We start from the raw sequence: 21,518 nt of genomic DNA, 5'->3' as shown, positions 1-21,518 counted from the left end.
ACCAAATATTCTTGCTTTCGTGTCAGTTCTTATTTCCTTGTGTGTGTGTGTTTGGGGGAGGAAGAGGACACAAACTTAGAACAGTGATGAAAGAAAAGCGTCACTTGCCATGTGAAATTTAGGAAAGGCACACCTTAAAGAGATATAAAGGGATTGTGAAGAATTGTAACACAGGAGATAATACTGTTTACTCTTTGTTTCTGGCTGATATTTAGAAAGAAGAGTGTGAATACCTCAGTCAGTGGGAATAAGATGTAAGACTCTTTAAAGCAAAAAAGTTTATATTATTGAAAAAAATGATGTTTTCCTTTCATTTCCATTTGTCCTAAAAATGGTGGCTTTTTCCCCCTATGGGTAGCTGAGTAGGAAAAAGAGAAAAACAAAACAAAAACATGACTTGAGGTCATGGCTGATGAGAGATGCCAGCAAGGAACATATTGCATAATAGAAGCTTCTAACTGGTCTTCAAGGATAGAAACATGATGTCTGAAACCACACAATTATGGACCTAAGTTTGTTTTTTTTTTTTTCCAAAAATAGCTGAATAACTTGAGCAAGCACTCAGAAACCTGGAAAATCACCCCATGGAAGCGACTCATCCAACACAGACCACACATACACCCCTTCAGAAGCACCAGAGGCAGTGTTAACAAAAAGGGAAAGATAAACAACGTGGTTCAGGTTCAAGGGGCAACTCCAAGGATGTTAAAGCTCTGCTGGGTCCTGCCTTGACACTTCCTGCGGCCACGCTGCAAAGGTGCTGTTTCAGGAACTCCTGCTGCACTCACTCCTACTGCCTGGCACTGCCTCTGGAGCCCTGGTCAGTATCTTGGGCCCACCACTGCCAGCTGTGAGATATGGGGCAAAGCCCCTTATCTTCTTGGGAGACTCGGTTTCTTCCTATACAAAAGGGACCTAGGCACATAGCATGTGTTCAGTAAGTTCTAGGATTAACACATCCACAGCCTCCAAGGGCAGAGTGCTCATTCATAGGTCCTCACTTCTGGTTCCTGCAATACACTTCACTTGTTGCAAAACGTGGACCTCAATCAATATTTTCTAGCTCTGAGAACAAAAGTCTTTTCCCCATTCCATGCTGCCTCACAAACACTGGCACCAGATTCCCAGTAATGTAAGTGTTCTGAGCACTGTGCTTGCCTCTAAGGAGAGAGCTGATGGGAACTGCAAGAGAGCCAGGGCGTCAGTGGGTTAGCACAGGTGACAAGGGGCTTTTGCTGATTCTGATGGCTTCAGGTGACCTGGAAATCCCCAGCAAAGACAGGGTCCTGGTGTGACTACGCAAAGCTGAAAATAGGCCTGGGGATTCCTGGAGGGAGGGATGAGGGTGATGCAGGGCTTGGAAGCCGCAGGATCCTGAGAAAAGGCGACCATGGGATCCTTCTTTGGTGTGGATACTGAAGAGTCATACCCAACAATGTGTTTAGCTACAAAGAGAAGAACAACTGACTTATTTTCCTTTTTTATCTTTACGTTCTTCCATTCTCAAAGTCTCCCAAACCTACTCATTTTCCATTCTCTCTGACCAAAATTTCTGACATGCACATCAAGTTCTGTACAATTATATTCCTGGACCTAACCGCTCAGTAAGCTGAATTAGACACCTTTAGAACCTCTGGCTGCTTCTAGAACTCCTGAGACAGGAACTATTATTTCCTCTTCAAACTCAGATCAGAATTCAACATTGTAGTGAATCTCCAGACAAACTACCCCTGGTTCCTCATGTAATCCATAGCCTGGCTTCCTAACTGGCTCTACCTACATCCTGTAAAACTTTGGTCAAGGTGTTCACTTCCATTGTTCTGTCTGCCTCAAAGGAGTGGGTTGCCAACATCTCTGACTACCCAAATTTCCCATATGCAAAATTCTGTCTGCATCCAGCACGGATGTTAGTTAGCGCTACTGTTGCTTAAGAGCGCCCTCTGCTGACCCAAATGACGCATGCGCACTGTTTTTTTACAAAGGGATCTCACCCAAGCAGGTGTAAAAGAGTACTTCAAAAAGTTTGTGGAAATATTTTAAATAAAAAGATGGAAAATGGAGCAAAGCAAATAAGCAGGAATGTTAAATACTGTAACACTGTCATGAAAATATCAGTAAGAAGCATGGTAAAAACATTTTGTAGAACAGTAAAAGTCTGCATAGATTCATGTATCTTTCAAATTATTTTAAATGTATTCATTGTTAAGTCAACTTAGAATTACTTAATCATGAAAAAAATCAATAATACCTCAAACGTCTTTTGAATGTGTTTTACAATATCAAGTTGTAAGATTCTAAATAAAAATGTGAAAAAGGTCACAGAAATCTAAAGATAAGTTTATTTTTATACAAAAAACTGAAACCATGAACATGAAGAATCTTCGTAAGCCTCATGGAAATGCATACTGTGAAAAAAAGTACTCTTGAATGTCTTGCTAATAGATCCATTGATAATGAACTATGTCTTCGAGAACATGTATGGTGTCTTCGGAGTGGACACAATGGCAGGCTACCATCTAGCCACCAAGGGACCAGCTCTGCTGTGGAATAGCAGGAAGTTACTCCGCTTAGCTCAGCCTCCAGTTCAAAGTTCTCAAGGCAGACACCTGAGCATGAAGGGCCTGGATGAGCCTGTCTGCAGGCATGGTCCCGAGCAGGTAGAGCTCACAGGCCTCCTTACACAGGGATAGTCTGAGGGCCTTGTGTCAATTTTCTTTTTGCTTTCATATTTTGCTAAACTTCATTATAATATTTAAGTAAGCACTGTGAGGAGTAGATGGGTTAGTAGGTAGTCAGGGTGGTCCTAATGGAATTTGGGGTGTAAAATATTTGCTCCCTCCCCCAAAAGTTATCTCTAGCAAGATCAAACAGGCCTCCCTCCTTCCTTGGGAATCTCCAAACCCACCATGAGGATAGCAAGGGTGCTCCTCCTGAACTCACAGCTTACAGTGAAAACAAAGTTACCTGTCCCAGCCTCTGGGTGGGCTTTTGTTTTATCCAGAGCAGGCAGACAGGATGGAGAATTGTAAGCCAGGCCTTTTGATGGGTTTTGTCCCTGCCTGCTAACTGAATGCCAATCTGATTGTCAAGTTTTTTTTTGTTTTGTTTTGTTTTTGTTTTTTTCATTTGAAATTGTACTTAAAAACCCCAGGGGCTGGCACTGTGGCCTAGCTGATAAAAGCCACCGCCTGCAGTGCCAGCATCCTATATGGGCAACGGTTCGAGTCCCCGCTGCTCCACTTCTGATCCAGCTCTCTGCAATGGCCTGGGAAAGCAGTGGAAGATGGCCCAAGTCCTTGGGCCCCTGCACCCACGTGGGAGACCCAGAAGAAGCTCCTGGTTCCTGGCTTCAGATGGGTGCAGCTCCAGCCATTGCGGCCAATTGGGGAGTGAACCAGCGGATGGAAAACCTTTCTTGCCTCTCCTCCTCTCTCTGTGTAACTCTTTCAAATAAATAAATAAATCTTTAAAAAAAAGTGCTACGAGGTTCTTTGGGTTTTTCCTCCCTTGGAAGCCCCGCTCCATGCCACTCTGACTATAGGTCTTTGACTCTAATAAATCTTTGTAAATCTCTCTGCTGTCCACTTGGAAATTCTTCCATGTAAGGCAAAGAACCAAGGTAACAATAATTTCTTCACTGCTGTTTTCCTGTAATAATACCTTTTAGGGGAATATGAAGATAATGATAATTCCTTGATTCAATTCATTGTAGAGACTTAATTTCTCAATCTCAGCAAATACAGTCACTGTAATTACTATTGGACCACAGTTCTGTGATTTTGGACTTCAAGAAGCAATACAGTGTTTCCAATAAGGAGATCTGAGCCAGGGATGCCAACTCTGTCTCTCTTTTGTCATTAATTTTGGAATAATTTTTGACCTTTAGAACAGTTGTAAAGATACTACAGAGTTGCTGGCACCGCGGCTCACTAGGCTAATCCTCTGCCTTGTGGCGCCGGCACATCAGGTTCTAGTCCCGGTCGGGGCACCAATCCTGTCCCGGTTGCCCCTCTTCCAGGCCAGCTCTCTGCTGTGGCCAGGGAGTGCAGTGGAGGATGGCCCAAGTGCTTGGGCCCTGCACCCCATGGGAGACCAGGAGAAGCACCTGGCTCCTGCCATCGGATCATCGTGGTGCGCCGGCCGCAGCGGCCATCGGAGGGTAAACCAACGGCAAAGGAAGACCTTTCTCTCTGTCTCTCTCTCACTGTGCACTCTGCCTGTTAAAAAGAAAAAAAAAAAGATACTACAGAGTTTATGTGTGCCCTTCACTCGGCTTCTCCTGTTGATGCAGTGCTTAATCCTGCACGACCGTGAACAGAAACCAACATTGATTCATTACTACTTTTTCACAATGTGAAATTTATGGAGTACAATATGATGTTTTGAACATTTGCACATTCATAATAATCAAATCAGAGCAATTAGCATAACTGTCATCTCAAATACTTAGCATTTCTTTTGTGAAAAGAACATTAAAAAATCCTCTAAATATTTCTCAGGTATGCGATACATGTGGCTAACTAGACTATTGCTCCTATCTAACTGTAACTGTATCCCTGACCAGATGCGTTACTGGTCACTGAAGTAAATAATGTAGATTTCACCAGTTTTCCCATTAACGTCTTCTTCTGCTCCAGGATCCATGCCATCATCTCCCCTCAGTTTCTTCTGAGACAGTTTCTCACTCTTTTCTTGCTTTTCATGAGTGTGATCATTTTGAAGAGTACTGGTGAGGTATTTTATAGAATGCCCCTCAATTGAAGGAACGGGTGCAGATGTTCAAATTTATATTGTAAAAGGGAAAAACCATCTATATGGTCAAGGTTTCAGAAAAGAAAGAACATTTTTAGCAGCCAAAAAGACAACAGCAATATCTAAATAAAGAATAATCTTTTAAATAATGCAAATTTTTAAAAAATTTATTTGACAGGCAGAGTTAGACAGAGAGAGAGACAGAGAGAAAGGTCTTCCCTCCGTTGGTTCACCCCCCAAATGGCTGCCACGGCCGGAGCTATGCCAATCCAAAGCCAGGAGCCAGGTGCTTCTCCTGGTCTCCCATGGGGTGCAGAGCCCAAGCACTTGGGCCATCCTCCACTGCACTCCCGGGCCACAGCAGAGAGCTGGACTGGAAGAGGAGCAACCGGGACTAGAACCCGGTGCCCACATGGGATGCTGGCACCACAGGTGGAGGATTAACCAAGTGAGCCACGGTGCCGGCCCCTAAATAAGGCAAATTTATCTATGGGGAAGATCTGCTGCTTTGTTAAGCTTTCTCTCTCTCTCTTTCATTTCAGCTTGCACAGGGAAAATGTCTTCATAAACTCACAACCAGGAAGTTGGGCACCACCCAGAGGAACACAGTGATCATTCCTTTCCTACCTTCAGGGAGCTACCACTCTAGCAGGAGATAAACCGTAAAAACGTACAGACAAGTGAGAGCTAAGCAGAAGCACGGGCAGCCCCAGGGAGATTGCAAGAGAAAGATTACTTCTGATGAATTCTGATGAAGAATCAGGAGGAAAGGAAGACTAGTTCACACAAGTGTCCTCCAGGTGGGCCTGAAAAGCTTCAGACACTGGGGCAAAGCGGGTGGGGGCGCTGGGGCCGGGGAATGCAGAGGGAGGGAAAGAATTCTACAATTCAGCAATTAGAGCAGGAACCTGCTGATGATCATATGACTAGATCACGGATGCTCTCCTTGAGTCTAATGTGAAGTTAAATGACTGTCCTGAAATATCCAGGTACAACCAAATCACTCCATTTCCTCATTGTACAAGTGCAGAGCAGAAATGAGAGCATTACTTTGCACTAGCAGATAGGAAAATTTCAATCTCTGAACCAGGAAAGCATCAGGTTCCACAACAAGTGAGCAGCAGCAGTATGGGAGTGTTCGGAGTTCTGTGATCTACGTCATTCAAGCAGTGTCATTTTAAATAATACTAAACATATTTTACTCATCTGACCCTGTCGATGTATTTAAAGATATCATGCGCACAGCAATTTAGTTCCAGAGAGAATGGCAGTAAGTGGGGAAGTGTGTCCCTGGGCTCAGGTGGCCTGCCAATGCTGCTCTGTAAGGGCTGTGTGAACTTGGGAACTCAGCACTTCCCGAGCCTTAGCTTCCTCCTCTGTAAAATGGAACAATAACAAGCCCTGCTTTTTGTGAGGCTTAGAGGTTATGTACTCCTGTAAACACACGAGGCTTCTCAAAACAGGAGTGAATAGCACTGCATGGCAAATTTCCCTCAAGTTTGATTTTATATAGTCAGGCTTTTCATCACAAGTCTATTCATTGGGTAACTCTGAAGAGCTTTGCTAACAGTACCGAAGAGTTGAGGAAGGCTTTTTACCATGCAATGATAGACACTAACTTATCATGGACTTACTTTTAGTCTCCTTTGAAAAGTAATATTTTATATTTGGTGAAATGAAATAATGCTTTAATGACTGATTTATAGTCATAATTACATCCTCTCCTTCCTCTGAGTTTTTTTTTTAAATGCATTTATTTTATTTATCAGAGAGAGACAGATGGACAGAGGATCTCCTGCCTGCTGGTTCATTCCCAAAGTGCCTGCAACTGCAGGAGCTGGGCCAGGCTCTCCATGCAGGTCTCCCAGGTGGATGGCAGGGACCTGACTACTTAAGCCAGCACGGCTGCCTCCTGTGATGCACATTAGCAGGAGGCTGGAGTCCGAAGAGCTGGGACTGGAACCCAGGCACTTTGATACCGGACATGGGCCTTCAGAGTGCTATGACCCTAACTGCTGCACCAACCCCTCCCCACTCCCAACACTTTTACTTAAGAACGCTAGGAGGTTGCCGGCGCTATGGCTCACTAGGCTAATCCTCCGCCTTGCGGCGCCGGCACACCAGGCTCTAGTCCCGGTCGGGGCGCCGGATTCTGTCCCGGTTGCCCCTCTTCCAGGCCAGCTCTCTGCTGTGGCCCAGGAAGGCAGTGGAGGATGGCCCAAGTGCTTGGGCCCTGCACCCGCATGGGAGACCAGGAGAAGCACCTGGCTCCTGGCTTCAGATCAGCGCGGTGCGCCGGCTGCAGTGGCCACTGGGGGGGTGAACCAATGGAAAAGGAAGACTTTTCTCCCTGTCTCTCTCTCTCACTGTCCACTCTGGCTGTCAAAAAAAAAGAAATCTAGGAGGAGCTGGTGCTGTGGCAGAGCAGGTTAGGTTAAGCTGCCGTCTGCAGTGCCAGCATCCCATATGGGCGCTTGTTAGAGTCCTGGCTGCTCCACTTCCGATTCAGCCCTCTGCTATGGCCTGGGAAAGCAGTAGAAGATGGCCCAAGTCCTTGGGCCCCTGCACCCACATGGGAGACCAGGAAAAAGCTCCTGGCTCCTGGCTTCAGATCAGAGCAGCTCCGGCCGTTGTGGCCATCTGGGGAATGGACCAGCGAATGGAAGACCTCTCTCTCTCTCTCTATGTCTCTGCTTCTCTGTAACTCTGCCTTTCAAATAAATAAATAAATCTTCTTTAAAAACCTCTAGGAATGCAGTCTTTGTTTTGAAGTCTTTATACTTCTTTTTAAAAATATTTTTTACAGTTTTTGTAAATATAAAGAGAACAGATTTAATGTGGTTCGTAGATATAATTCTAAGAATACAATGATATTTCCCTTCCTCCCTCCCCCTCTCTCTCTCTTAGGAATGTAGTCTTCAAGACACAAATTGATTGTAATTTTGTGGATGGAGAAATTTGTTCAGAATTTATTTGCACTACTTTTGAAGAAAATTCAGTTGAACTATTGGTTTTGCTCATGGGATCTATACTTGTTGACTGAGACTAGGGTTTAATTCTTTTCTGCGCTCTGGCCTGAGCACTGAGGGATTTTAGCCACGTTGCTGGCCTACCCACTAGATGGCAGTAGCACCCCTCAGTTGTGACTACCAACAATGACTACAGAAAATGACCCAGGCGGGTAAAATCACCCCCAGTTCAGAACCAGTAACATTGACAGTACTCTACAAAAACCAAACTTTTAGGCTAAAGGTGGTGCTACTCTAACACAACTGTGTTAACTTGGAAGTTTCAAGATGTAAAATATCGGCCGTTCATTCGTCACTAGACCTCAAATTCGGCGGCGAGCTCAAGTTTGGCCCCAGCAATTGCCCAACATACATCATTAGATCTCAAGCACCCCACCCCACCCCACCCTCACACAACCAAGTTCTAAGTCCAACGAGACTACTCCCCGTTTCTACTATATCCCCAGACCACGCCCTCGGCCTCAACCTCCACTCTCCAGAGTCAAACCTCACTTATTCCTTAAGCCTCACTAAAATGCCACATTGCTGTCAGAACCTTCTTAGCAGTGGTACTCTCTCCCTTACATCGTGGAGCCTCTCTCATTCCTCCTTAATCATTTTCTAATTCTTTTTTTTTTTTGGACAGGCAGAGTGGACAGTGAGAGAGAGAGAGACAGAGAGAAAGGTCTTCCTTTTGCCGTTGGTTCACCCTCCAATGGCCGCCGCGGCTGGCATGCTGTGGCCGGCGCACCGCGCTGATCTGATGGCAGGAGCCAGGTGCTTCTCCTGGTCTCCCATGGGGTGCAGGGCCCAAGGACTTGGGCCATCCTCCACTGCACTCCCTGGCCACAGCAGAGAGCTGGCCTGGAAGAGGGGCAACAGGGACAGGATCGGTGCCCCGACCGGGACTAGAACCCGGTGTGCCAGCGCCGCAAGGCGGAGGATTAACCTAGTGAGCCGCGGTGCCGGCCTCATTTTCTAATTCTCACACAAAATCTACCCCCTTTCTAACTTCTAAACTCAGGTGCACACACACTATGGGTAGGGAACCCATAGAGGAGGAGAAAGTCATGTGTTTCTGTTGAGCGAGGGACATTGCTGAATGTCCTACAATGCATGGAAGACTCCCTACAGCAAGGAATTATCATTTCAAAGTGTCAAGCATTGCTCCAATTTAAACAGCCCTTGAGTAATGGATATTAATATTAAATTGTTCCCAATATTTGTCTTTATAAACAATGCTGCATAATATTCTACCTTCCAGATATATAATAATTTCCTCTGTATAATTTCCAGATATATAATCATTCCCCTATTATTTTGAACATTTTGTTCTTTTTTATTTTTAAAAATTGTACTGGGAAAAACATTTCGATAATAAGCCTTTGTCCTTATGCTGGTTTTTTTCCAGGAAATTATTACATTCATAGAAGTTGGATTACTGTGTTAAAATGGAGTAACTTTTTTCTCTGGAATTATAGGGGTTCTGAATGCCATTATAAATGGGATGTTTCCCACTTACATCTAGTTATTTTATACAGGTGAGTGCTTGATTTTTGCCTAGTTGTTTTATATCTGGCCATTTATTAAAAAGTTTTGGTTGACATTCTTAGTATGGTGATGCCAAGGAGTATCTTCGAGATGGGGTGGCTTTAGCTTCCTTCCCATGATCTGTTAGCTTCACCCCAAATCAACATACACACTAAAATCCATGTGCTTCACTGTACCCACAAATGCAGGATACTAAAACCACAACACGAGCCCCCCACCTCCTCCAGTCACATCACCAACCAAAGTTGGATTCAGCCACTTTGGGTTTTCTTTTATTATCATACTGCCTACCAATAAATAAGTTCCACCTTCCTTTCCAACAGTTATCATTCTTATTTATTAATAGGACTGAAGCTTCCAGAGCCATGTTTAATGGTGCTGGTAGACAGTCTTGTCTTCTTTCTCATGTTGATAGGACACTGGGTTCTTTCTATCTCAGTGTTAAATATGACATGCGAGGCTCACTGAACAACAAAGTCTTTCTGATGTGGAGAAAGTTCAGTGAGCATCGCATCCCAGTTTTTCTAGAGTGTTTTCTTTCTTTGCAAAATGGAAGCTGAATTTAATCAAGCCTCCTTTTTTCAGTCTTGATGATATGGTTTGCTTAATTTTTTTTTTCTTTATATGGTTTGCTTTTGAAAGTAGTGCACAGCCAGCCAGAAAAAACAGGCTGTGGGGGAGATGGGAGGTTTGAATCCGGTCATGAGTTTTAGGTGTGAATCACAACCTTTCCCTTCCTCTCCAGGATATTGTTCAGGCATTGCCTGCAAATGCTGCTGGCTACCAACCAATAAATATGAATGCGGCTTTTCTGCTGGGCACACCCTTGGAAACAGGGCCGTTTTGTTCTCCTGAACAAAATCAAAGAACCTGCTGGGGCTTGTAGTGAAAAACCCTTAAAAAACACTTCTCAGCCTAATAACGAACATAATGGACACAGCCATCCTAAAATGGCCCTGTGAAGCAGGCATGATGGTTAACTCCTAGCAGTTCTCAAGTTTAAATAAGCAGGAGTGACCAAGCATTCCAGGGTTCCCTGGAACACAGCAGGTCCAGTGCGAAAACCTGCAGTCTCAAGGCTATAATTGAAGGGCGGCTTTGAAAGGCACAGGTGAAGGCTTCCTCAGTGGTGTGTGAACGCTAAGTAGCTCTATTTTTTTAGCCCAACTATAATTTGGCAGGGCTTGCTCATTTTTCAGATGGTTCATTGTTTCTGATCATTTGTAGCTGCCTGAAACAAATCATGGTATCAGGCCTGACCAGAACAGGGAAGTGCAAGATCACTAGGCCCTTTACCCCTCAGGCCTTTGGAAAACAATCCTCCTGGCAGGAAATATTGAAGGTCTTTCCCCCTTTGTTTTGTGAATACCAGCTGTGCCTCCTTTCTCCAGGGTGTGCCTTCTTCCTCAATTTTCAGGCAAGCTTATAACAGAAAATATATAGCTATCCAAATCTAAGCGTTAACTTGAAAACAACGAGTAGCCATTGGCTCAGAAGAATCAGGTTCTCATTCTCATTTATCTTTTTTTTAAGCCAACCAGAACATTTTGAGGTTTCTTTTATTATTTTAAAAGATCTTACTTACTTATTTGAGAAGTAGAGTTACAGACAGCAAGAGGAAGAGACAGAGACAAAGGTCTTCCTTCCGTTGGTTCACTCCCCAACTGGCCGCTACGGCCGGTGCTGCGTCCATCCGAAGCCAGGAGCTTCTTCCGGATCTCCTACGCGGGTGCAGAGGCCCAAGGACTTGGGCCATCTTCCACTGCTTTCCCAGGCCACAGCAGAGAGCAGGATCGGAAGTGGAGCAGCCAGGACTAGAACCAGTACCCATATGGGATGCCGGTGCAGCAGGCGGAGGATTAACCCACTGCGCCATAGCGCCAGCCTCTCTCATTTATCTTATAGAAACATAATATTTCTGGTTTGGAAGGTCATCTAGACCCACATTTCTCACATTTCAAAGTGAATGTGATATGGGCACCGGTTCTAGTCCCAGCTGCTCCTCTTCCGATCCAGCTCTCTGTTATGGCCTGGGAAAGCAGTAGAAGATGGCCCAAGTCCTTGGGTCCCTGCACCCGCGTGGGAGACCCTGAAGAAGCTCCTGGCTCCTGGCTTCAGATTAGTGCAGTTCCAGCCGTTGCATCCAATTGGGGAGTGAACCAGCGGATGGAAGACCTCTCTCTCTCTCTCTCTCTCTCTCTCTCTGCCTCTCCTCTGTGTAACTCTGACTTTCAAATAAATAAATCTTTAAAAAAAAAAAAACAGTGCCCAGCATTGCTCTGGCCAGCTGCAGGGGGAATGTGCACATTGGGCAACTCATGTGTTTTCCCACTCTGTACATGTCCATGAACTACCAGGAGAGCACCACAAATACCGGTTTGGGGCTTACAAATAAATGTTAGTGAGTAGCGGAATTTGTGAACACAGAATCCAAAAGCAATGAGGATCTACTGTAAAGACAGATAACGTTTTAAGGAGAACTCTTAACCAAAGCCAAGGGCCAAACACCAGTATTCGACAGCTGATCTCCACGGAGCTGTTTCAAGCTGAGTGCCCTATGATTTATAAAGCAGCTCCCCATAAAAGATTACTATAAGGGAAATGAAAGCAACATGCTTCTTCACTCGTTTTATTTACTATATTCGCTGTACTTAGTGAGAACCATCTCTTGTAATTATCCAATTAAATCCAGCCAACAGTTACCAAGGATCTCCACATGAAGATACAGTGAGGCGTGGGATGTTATCAGCGTAAACCGTTTATAATCCACTTAAGTGTGTGAGCAGGGCTGGAGGCAGTTCCCAATCCCAATACAAGACAAATAGAACATGATCAAGGCCACTCTACAGGTGACACTGGTAAAAGTGTACTATTATTGAGACCAGACAAAGGAGAAAGTGTGTCCTTTTGGGACTGTCTCAAAAAACAACCAAAAAACTCCATGGGGCTAGTGATATCTGAAGGCACCTTGAAGGATTACTAAGACGGTAACTGAAATTATTGGACACATGGACAAGCGCGACTTGAGCAAGGGCACAGAGGGGAGGCATTCAGGGAAGAGGGTCCAAAGCCAGCACGAGTAGGGTCAGTGAAAGGAACAGCACTCAACACTGCTGCACCCGGACCTGCCGGCAGAGGAGAAGTGGAAGGTGAATGGCTGAATGGGGAAGGCAGGTGCGTCCAGCTACCCTGACTCTGTTTCTAGAAGGCTCTTGCTTCATTCTACCTTGGCACTGCAGTGGTGAACTCCTTGCCTGTTGCTCCTTTACCCCCTTAACTAAACTGCATACGGAAGTCAGCAAGGATCACACCTTCCTTAGCCTCCCTCCCTCTGCGTTCTACCCACACTCCCCAACACATACACCCTGACATACAAAATATTACCCTGCACCAGGTTCTGCATGTCACCAGCCTTCAGAAAATATCTGAATATTCACTAATTGGCTTGACAAACACACTAAGCCTTCAACAAGCCATGGTCTGCTTCCTAACAATACAGGTGTTCGCAAGCAGCAGCTGGCTCAACTTTTTTTTTTTTTTTTTTTTGACAGGCAGAGTTAGACACTCAGAGAGAGACAGAGAGAAAGGTCTTCCTTCCGTTGGTTCACCCTCCAAATGGCTGCTACAGCCGGCGTGCTGCACTGATCCGAAGCCAGGAGCCAGGTGCTTCCTCCTGGTCTCCCATGCGGGTGCAGGGGCCCAAGCACTTGGGCCATCCTCCACTGCCCTCCCGGGCCATAGCAGCGAGCTGGCCTGGAAGAGGGGCAACCGGGACAGAATCCGGCGCCCCGACCGGGACTAGAACCCGGTGTGCTGGTGCCACAGGCGGAGGATTAGCCTAGTGAGCTGCGGCGCCGGCCGGCTCAACTTTCTAACTAGGAAGTAACTGTCCCTGTGCTTTCTTAGAATATGTGTATTTGTAGAGACTGGTAATCTTTGAAAGTGCCACAATATTACGTTACTCAGTTCTATTTCAGTATCTAACTGAAACTAAATATTAGCGTTCAGCATAATCTCTCAATTTTGCTATTAAACTTGTAAATGAATGTGTATGTGGCCATAAAATCTTAATTTTAAGGCCATGTTGTACCTCAGTTCCTGGATTCTACAATTCCTCAGAACTTAGTACGAATCCTCAGAGTTCGTGTATTATTTGGGGGAAGTATAGTTTTATATTACGTGAGGTTAAATAGTTCTGAATAGTCTCACACAGTAACAGCTTTTCTACATAACATTATCTTAATGACCTCTTAAATAGTTTTATATCTCCAATTATTTCAATTCTAAAAATTTTGAGGAGCCAATTCTTGCTCTTTACTAACTGTTCAAAAAGGAATGCCTCCAGGGGTACAAATTCAAAAAATACTAAAAATGGCAAATACTTAAATTAAAATAAACTTCTTGGAAAATAGATACTATAATATTATAGTAGACAACCTATAGCCAGCAACTTATAAATTAATTTTAGCCTATTATACATTACCTCTAAAATTGAATTTTCTATTAGAAGTGAGGGGCAACTTTTAAAATACACACTTTTGCAGTCAAATTGTTGTACTTACTGTTTCAAAACCACGATGAGGGTGATCAGGAAATCCACCTGGTCTACCGCCTTTAAATTCATCAAACAGTAAAAATGGATCCAGATTTTTTAACTGAAATAAAAATAAAATTCAGCAGCTTAGACATGCCTTTAAAGCCATTCTACCAGGCTCTACATTCATGAACAGATCTGGCAAAACTCATAGAAAACTATACAGCCAATGGGAAAGTTTTTGCAATGAAAATCACTTTCAGACAGAACTCCTTAGACACAGATATACTGAGTATGGCGGAGAGTTGACGTTTGGATAACTATTTTGTGATCTAAGATATAAACAGTAAAGTACAAACAACATACCATCTGTATTCTAAACGGATTCATAATCTCACGGGGGACAGGCTAGATTAATTACAGTACGTCATGATAAATGCTCTGGAGGAAGACAGCTTTATACCTGAGAGTAGGGTGGTATCAGGGAAGACTCTACTAGGGAGTCAATTGACCTGGGTCTTTTTTCTTAAAGACTTATTCATTTATTTATTTGAAAGAGTTACAGAGAGGGAGATACAGGGGGAGAGTGAGAGCGAGAGCGAGAGTGAGAGCGAGAGTGAGAGAGAGAGAGGAAACCTTCTATCTACTGGTTCACTTCCCAGATAGGCTAGGCCAAAGCCAGGAGCTTCTTCCAGGTGTCCTACGTGGGTGGCAGGGATCCAAGTATTTGGGCCATCTTCCACTGCTTTCCCAGACCATTAGCAGGAATCTAGATCAGAAACGGAGAAGCCAGGACACAAACCAGCGCTCAAATGGGATGTTGGCATCACAAGTGGCAACTGTACCCGCTATGCCACAATGCCAGCTCCTTGACCTGGGTCTTGAAATATAGGTAGGAATTAATCAAATCAAAGGGAGAGAAGGAGAATGAAGGCTATTCTAGGTAGAAAAATGGAGAAACAGCTTGGCATGCTTTAAGAATAGCAAGGAAACTACTTTACTGGGGCACAAGATGAGCTGGAATTACGATAAGAGATGGTCAAAGGCCAAATCTTAAAGGAGTTTGGATTTTTTTTATCCTGAAGCTGATAGGTTTTAATGAGGGGTTCAGATAATCAGATTTAGAAAGATGACTCTTTGGAAGATGGTTTGGGAAGGGAAGAAAGGAGACAAAGCAGTATTTAGAAGGCCATTTCAATAAGTCTGCGCAAGGCCAAAGGCCAGAACTAAGGCACGAACCGTAGTGATGGAGAATGGTTGAGTGACTGGGTAGATACGTATGAAGCAAAAAGAAAGAGCATTTGATGACTCCCACATTTCTAGCAATGGTGCCTGGGAAGATGGTAGGGCCATTCTGTTGCTCTGTTGTAACAGAGGAAGCAGCCTTGAAATAGCCATGGCAACTTCATTTGAGGTCCCCTTGAGTTTGAGATATCTATATAAACATTATCTGTATGAACAGAACTCATTCAATGTACCCCATATTGTGCAATGCAAGACAGCAACTTGAGACACATCTCAAGCTCAAATGGGAGGTAGACACAGATCTGCTATCATCAGTATATCTATGATTTTCTTGGTTACTCCTGGCCATTTGTTGTTCCATATACATTTTAGAAAATTCATCAAATTGTATGAACCAAAGTGTTGGACCTATTGATTGGAATTGCCTTGCATCTATGGATCAATCTGGCAAGAATTGCCATTTATATAATACTGAGTTTGCTATTTAAAAACATGGTAATTGAGGGCTCTTAATATGTTTCTCATACTTATAATTTCCTCCATAAAGGTTCTGAATATATTTAAAAATGGTTTCCTAGCCGGCGCTGTGGCTCACTAGGCTAATCCTCCACCTTGCGGTGCCCACACACCGGGTTCTAGTCCCGGTCGGGGCACCGATCCTGTCCCGGTTGCCCCTCTTCCAGGCCAGCTCTCTGCTGTGGCCAGGGAGTGCAGTGGAGGATGGCCCAAGTCCTTGGGCCCTGCACCCCATGGGAGACCAGGATAAGCACCTGGCTCCTGCCATCGGATCAGCGCGGTGCGCCGGCCGCAGCGCGCCTACCGTGGCGGCCATTGGAGGGTGAACCAACGGCAAAAGGAAGACCTTTCTCTCTGTCTCTCTCTCTCACTGTCCACTCTGCCTGCCAAAAAAATAAATAAATAAACAAACAAATAAATAAATAAAAATGGTTTCCTAACATACTTTTTGGAAAAATATTTATTTATTTATTTCAAAGGCAGATACAGAGAGAAGAGAGACAGAGAGATCTTCTTTCCACTGGTTCATTCCCAAATGTCCACAACAACCAGGGCTGGGCTAGGCAGAAGCCAGGAGCCTGGAGACTCATCCGGGTTTCCCATGTGGTTGTAGGGATCATCTTCTGCTGCTCTCCCAGGTGCATTAGCAGGGAGCTGGATTGGAAGTAGAGAAGCCAGGATTCAAACCAGTGCCCATTTGGGATGCTGGCACTGCAGGCAGAGGCTTGGCCCTCTTCGCCACAGCACTGGCACCCCCACTCCAGTATATTTTTAATAGTGTTGTAACCAGCATTTTAAAGTTGTTTTTAACAGTTTGCTGCTGGGATGAGAAATGTGAATAAAATGCCTATTTTGAACACTGCTAAGCTCTTAATTTTAATAATTCATCTGTAGCTTCTTTGGGGTTTTCTTTGTAGACACACCAGTGTATTTCTAAAGATCCTTTTGTCCAATAGCTCACAAGATATAATTTTTCTTGCATTAGATTAAAGCCTTGGCAGACTGATTTTGCTAGGATTTGCTGGGTTCCATTGGCCTCTTGATATCCACAAAGCTGTGAGTTTGCTCCCTGGTAACTATAATTAAGGAGCACACCAGAAGGAGTTATTATATAAAGCTACTCTTTATTTTTAGTAAATAAGACCGCCAGGAATCACTTCCAAAGTCATGGGTCCCTGCAGAAAGGAAGTGGGTATCTTTTATCTTAGGGAAAAGAATATGTCAGAGTGGCAGCACCTGTCATCATGTACAGGGGTGGGCACAAACTCACGCAGGCGCAGTTCAGGAACATGCTTCCACATCTATTGCAGGTCATGGTAACAAGGTTTAAGCTCCTCCTGGAAGCCCAGATCTTAGCACTAAATTTTGGGAAATGTTAACTCGGACATTTACACAAGCTCAGTTGCCTTGGCTGTGGTCACAACCAGCTTCAACTACCTGTTTTCCCTGTCTGGGCCTGAAAGACAGCTTTGAGGAAATGTTACTCTTTTGCGTGGTTACCAAGGCAAAAGGGCTCCCCAAAGTCCTGTTATGTGGGTTACATTCTCATTGTGGGACTCAAGTTGAAACAGTGGCCACTATCAAGGTCATGCTGTTCTCATAACAAAGGGCAGGAAGAAAAAAAAGGCAAGTGAATCACGCACAATCACCTAAACATGCCTCATAGTTCAAGGCATGTAACAAGACTAAGGCAAGAAAGTGGGTACTTCTAGCCTTCCTATGGCACTCATGGGTAATACACCTATAAATGGACTGGAGTGTCCAATCCTATTCCAGAGAGAGAGAAAGCAAGCAAATATTTGGGAGTAATGCTAAGGATATACAAAGAATCATGACCTAAGACAGAATGAGCACAGGTCTCTAGCAAGTGTGACATTTCCAGGTCTACCTTGGACTGCCTGTTCTGGGACTTTGCAAAGAGAAACCCAAACACCTCCATAAGCCATTGATTTTGTAGGATGCTTTTGGTTACACACAGTGGAACTTAATCCTAACTGATTTAAGGGCAATCAAACCTGTGGTAGCAGCCTTGAATCAGGCCAGCCTACAAGAGGATATGGCAGCAGAAAAGGCCCTTCAAAATAGACTCCAACAGCGCAGGTATACTCAGCCTCCACACTGGGGCCCGGCAGTAACAATGGGAAGGCAGAAGGAATCTGCCACCACTAGATCCCAGACAGATCTAAATACAGCCTGGGGTGCACTTGAGCTGTGACTCTCCACCTGGATGTAGTATCTAGAGGCCTTGATAATGGAGAGGACCATCTACAGAGGCTAAAGCATCAGAGACCAAGATCAGTCAAAGCTATTTGATGATATAAGGTATTCTTTTAATTTTTAATCAGGATAATGAGATTGCATTATTTTAATTAAAAGTTTTATCTTATAGAGCCACAAGCTAAAATATTTATAAATGAAATTATGGCTGGGATTCTCTTCAAAGTACTTTGAGAGGAGAAACAGATGAGGATACAAATGCAACAAGACTGCCCGTGAGCTGATCACTGTGGATACTAGGAATGTGGAGATTCTCTATTGACTTTTCTTTGTGTTGTTGTTTGAAATTATTCATTTAAAAAATAAGAGTGGCCCAGGGACAATCACAACGCACTGAGAAGTACCTGGTGGAAGGGGGAGCACAGGAACCGCCCGCCAACGCCAGCTATTCAGCCACTCAAATTCCAGCCTGGCTAGCCTGGCCCAGGTATAACTGGAATAAGGAGTGTGAGTGAGCCAGGCCCACTCCATCTCTTCTTTATTGTTAATCACAGAAAGGCTCAGCAACAGCACTGTGGATTCTCTTCTATTTGGAAATTTGCAGTCATAGGAAACACATCACTGGAGACCCCTGAGACTGAGCACCATTGTAAATTGTATGCTAAAATAGCTCTGGGGTCCAAAGTTTATGAGCTCTTTCTTCAGACACATAAGCTTTGGTGCAGAGAGTTTGAAAAGCAACATTAGATAAATGCTTGCATCCTCTGGAGATGGGAAGGTTAGAGGTCTGCCTTTCTGGCAAGGTGGCAGTGTGAAAAAATGTAAGAACATTAATGGTCAAAAGTAAGGCTATGCATAGGAGAATAAGAGAATGCTCATACAATGGAAAAATACACCGGCGCTGTGGTGTAGCAGGTAAAGCCACTGCTTACAGTGCCAGCATCCCACATGGGCGCCAGTTCAAGTCCCAGCTGCTCCACTTCCGATCCAGCTCTCTGCTATGGCCTGAGAAAGCAGTGGAGGATGGCCCAAGTCCTTTGGACCCTGCACCCGCATGGGAGACCTGGAAGAAGCTCCAGGCCCCTGGCTTCTGATCGGCTCAGCTCCGGCCATTGTGGCCATTTGGGAGGGTGAACCAGCAGATGGAAGGCTTCTCTCTTTCTCACTCTGCCTCTGCCTCTGCAACTCTGCCTTTCAAATGAATAAATAAATCCTTTAAAAAAAAAACTCATTTGGGCTTGGCCTGGTCCACTAGGAGCCCCAACAAGGAAGCTCACTACCTCATGGCCCTTTCTTCTCAAACCCTTCATGTCCCACCAAGCCCTTCTGAAAAGAAAGTAGGGAAGAGCCACCCGACCAGCATACCTCGGGCCTGCCAATGCTTCTGCGGACCCGTGCTCCAACCCCTTCCGGCTGCTCCCAGCTGAGCACTGAGAAAGTGACCTTCTTGGAGGACTCCATGCCAAAGTCCGAAGAGTGTTCAGATGCTGAGCTGTAGAGGATGGGGGGCAAAAGGAGGGGCAACAAGAAAGAAGTCACAAAGCAGGGGACACCCAAGGACTACGAATGAGATGTGCCTCAACAGCCCCAGCTAGAACTTACTGATTGCTTACTATGCTCAGGGCCTGGCTTCAGCGATTTAAAATTGCAGTAGTGGTGGTGAACAATGACAGTGAATCTGAGTGCTAACAGGTGCCCGGTACCCCACTCACTGTCGTTTTCTCAAGTGATCCTACAGCCACCTTGTACAGGGCCGGCAACAACAGTGCTGTTGGGTCCTTACTAAGGACCCCTAATAAGCACTTTATCAGCTTTACCTCATTGAACATTCTCGATACCCCTACCCAGTGTCACCCCGTGAGGTAAGTGCCACCAGTGAGGCTGACAGATGGGGGATCTGCGTGTCAACACAAGGAGCACAGAGGAAAACCAAAGTAGGTGACTCATACCAGAACGTGCTGAAGATGTTGGCATTGAAAGAGCTTCGTGAATCATTGAATTCAAAGGCCATTCTAGCCCTGCAGTTCAGGGCCAATTTTCCAGCCAAAACTCCTTGGAGCTTTCTCATAAAAATCTGGTGTGCAGGCAACTTACAGATGAGCTGCCTGGACAATACAGCCCACATTTCAGGACACACCTGTACCCTGTTTCCTCTTCGCAGAGTGTAAACTCTAACAAATGGCCTGTCAGAGAACAAATATAATCAACCCTCTTACTACCTCAACTCCTTGCGGATGGTACTCCCAACCCCCTTCATCTCTTCTTCAAGTGAAACATAATCAGTTCTTTCAAAGATTCCTACTGAAGTGAGAGAGGTGCTTTAACCAAAGACAGACTCCTTGAGGCGGGCATCTGGCCTCGCAGTTAAGATGCCTGCGTGCCGTATCAGAGTGCCTGGCTTACGGTCCCAGGTGTGCTCCCCATTCCAGCCTCCTGCTAATGCACACCTGAGGAGACAGCAGGTGACGGCTCAAGTCATTGGGCCCCTGGCACCCAGGCGGGAAGCCCAGATTGAGTTCCCGGCTCCCAGCTTGAGCTCGGTCCAGCTGGGGGCCATTGTGGACATTTGGAAAGTGAACCAGTGGATGGAGGATCTCTCTCTCCCTCTCTCCCTCTCCCCCCCCCCCCCCGCCTTTCAAATAAGTAATAGACAATTTTTAATTTTTTTTTTTTTACTTTTCTAAAGATAAAAGCCTTAAGCAATGGGTTTTTTTAAAGTCTCTGGACCCAAACAGCTTGGATTTGCATGCGTACCACATACCAGCTTTGTGAGCTGAGGATGTCTGCCTCAGTTCTCCTGTCTGTAAGATGGGAATAATGCATGCCTAGCTAAGAAGGGTGCATCCATTCCCCGAGAATGTTCGCTGCTGTTATTCAAAAGGGCTCTACGAAGCTAAACTTTCCTGTTAGTCAAGGCCTATCCTAAACTGTATCCTCCGCAGCAGGCAATCCCTACATTTTGGGTGATGGAAATGAGCCGGATACTCCAAATAGTGCAAGCGTGTCCGCAGCTACATACAAGCAAACAGTGAGACTGTTGTGAGTCTTTCCAGTCTCCTGAAGAAGAGGAGCCCAACAGGTCTCACAGCTTTGCAGAGACAGAAGCCAGCTCCCCCTGTCAGCAAACCTCAGAGTACTACCGGAGCATCTTCTGACACCTCCCCAGCTGTCCCAAGCGGGCTGGGCAAGGCAGGATCTCGCCGGCTGGTCGCCAGCCACCCCCACCCAGCCCACCCGCGCGGGGCCGCAGGCACTCACGCGGCGACAGCGGCGGCCCAGGAGGGGCGCGGCGGCGGCACCGGAGCCTCTGCGCGGCGCGGGACGCCAGGAGCTGGCCGGCGCGCGGGGCGGGGCGCTCGGCCGTGACTCAGCGCTCTGCCGCCACAGTCCGATTCCAGGCGGCCTGGGCGGGGACGGCCCTGGCTGATTCACCGGCCGCGCGCCCATCCTCTCGCCCCGCCTCCGCCTCTGCCGCCCTTTGGCCTCTGCGCAGGTCCCGCGCTGCGCCACGAGATGCACACCCTGGCCGTTGGGGGGCGCGCTGGGCCCCGGGAGGGTTGTGTGGGCCGGGCAGGGGCTCTGACGTGGCCCGGGCCTCAGCACAGCTTGCAGTGCGGCTTCCACCTCCTGGAGACTCGGCCTTGCCTGCCCCCGTTCCTCCTGGGTAAGATGAGGATGGTGACGCTAATAGTACC

General features: G+C 45.7%; 1 protein-coding gene across 3 annotated transcripts in view; it reads right to left on the bottom strand.

Annotated features, from left to right (window-relative positions):
* Positions 1 to 21,152, bottom strand: part of PIR (pirin) — a 93,940-nt gene extending 72,788 nt beyond the window's left edge. The window contains exons 1-3 of one of the 3 annotated variants that reach the window (XM_062182899.1): positions 21,082 to 21,152; positions 19,189 to 19,315; positions 13,874 to 13,966 (exon numbers count right to left, since the gene is read on the bottom strand). In XM_062182899.1, coding sequence (XP_062038883.1) covers positions 13,874 to 13,966; positions 19,189 to 19,284 — 189 coding nt within the window. In that variant the 5' untranslated portion in view covers positions 19,285 to 19,315; positions 21,082 to 21,152. Of the gene's footprint in view, positions 1 to 13,873; positions 13,967 to 19,188; positions 19,316 to 19,772; positions 19,860 to 21,081 lie in introns of those variants that run through there. The other 2 variants (XM_062182898.1, XM_062182900.1) reach the window with 2 other exon arrangements.
* Positions 21,153 to 21,518: the final 366 nt, after the last annotated feature.

The sequence above is a fragment of the Lepus europaeus genome, chromosome X (genome assembly GCF_033115175.1).
Source record: "Lepus europaeus isolate LE1 chromosome X, mLepTim1.pri, whole genome shotgun sequence".
Classification (NCBI taxonomy): Eukaryota; Metazoa; Chordata; class Mammalia; order Lagomorpha; family Leporidae; genus Lepus; species Lepus europaeus.
Note: the sequence above shows the minus strand (reverse complement) of the source record. Positions and strands in the feature narration are given on the sequence as shown.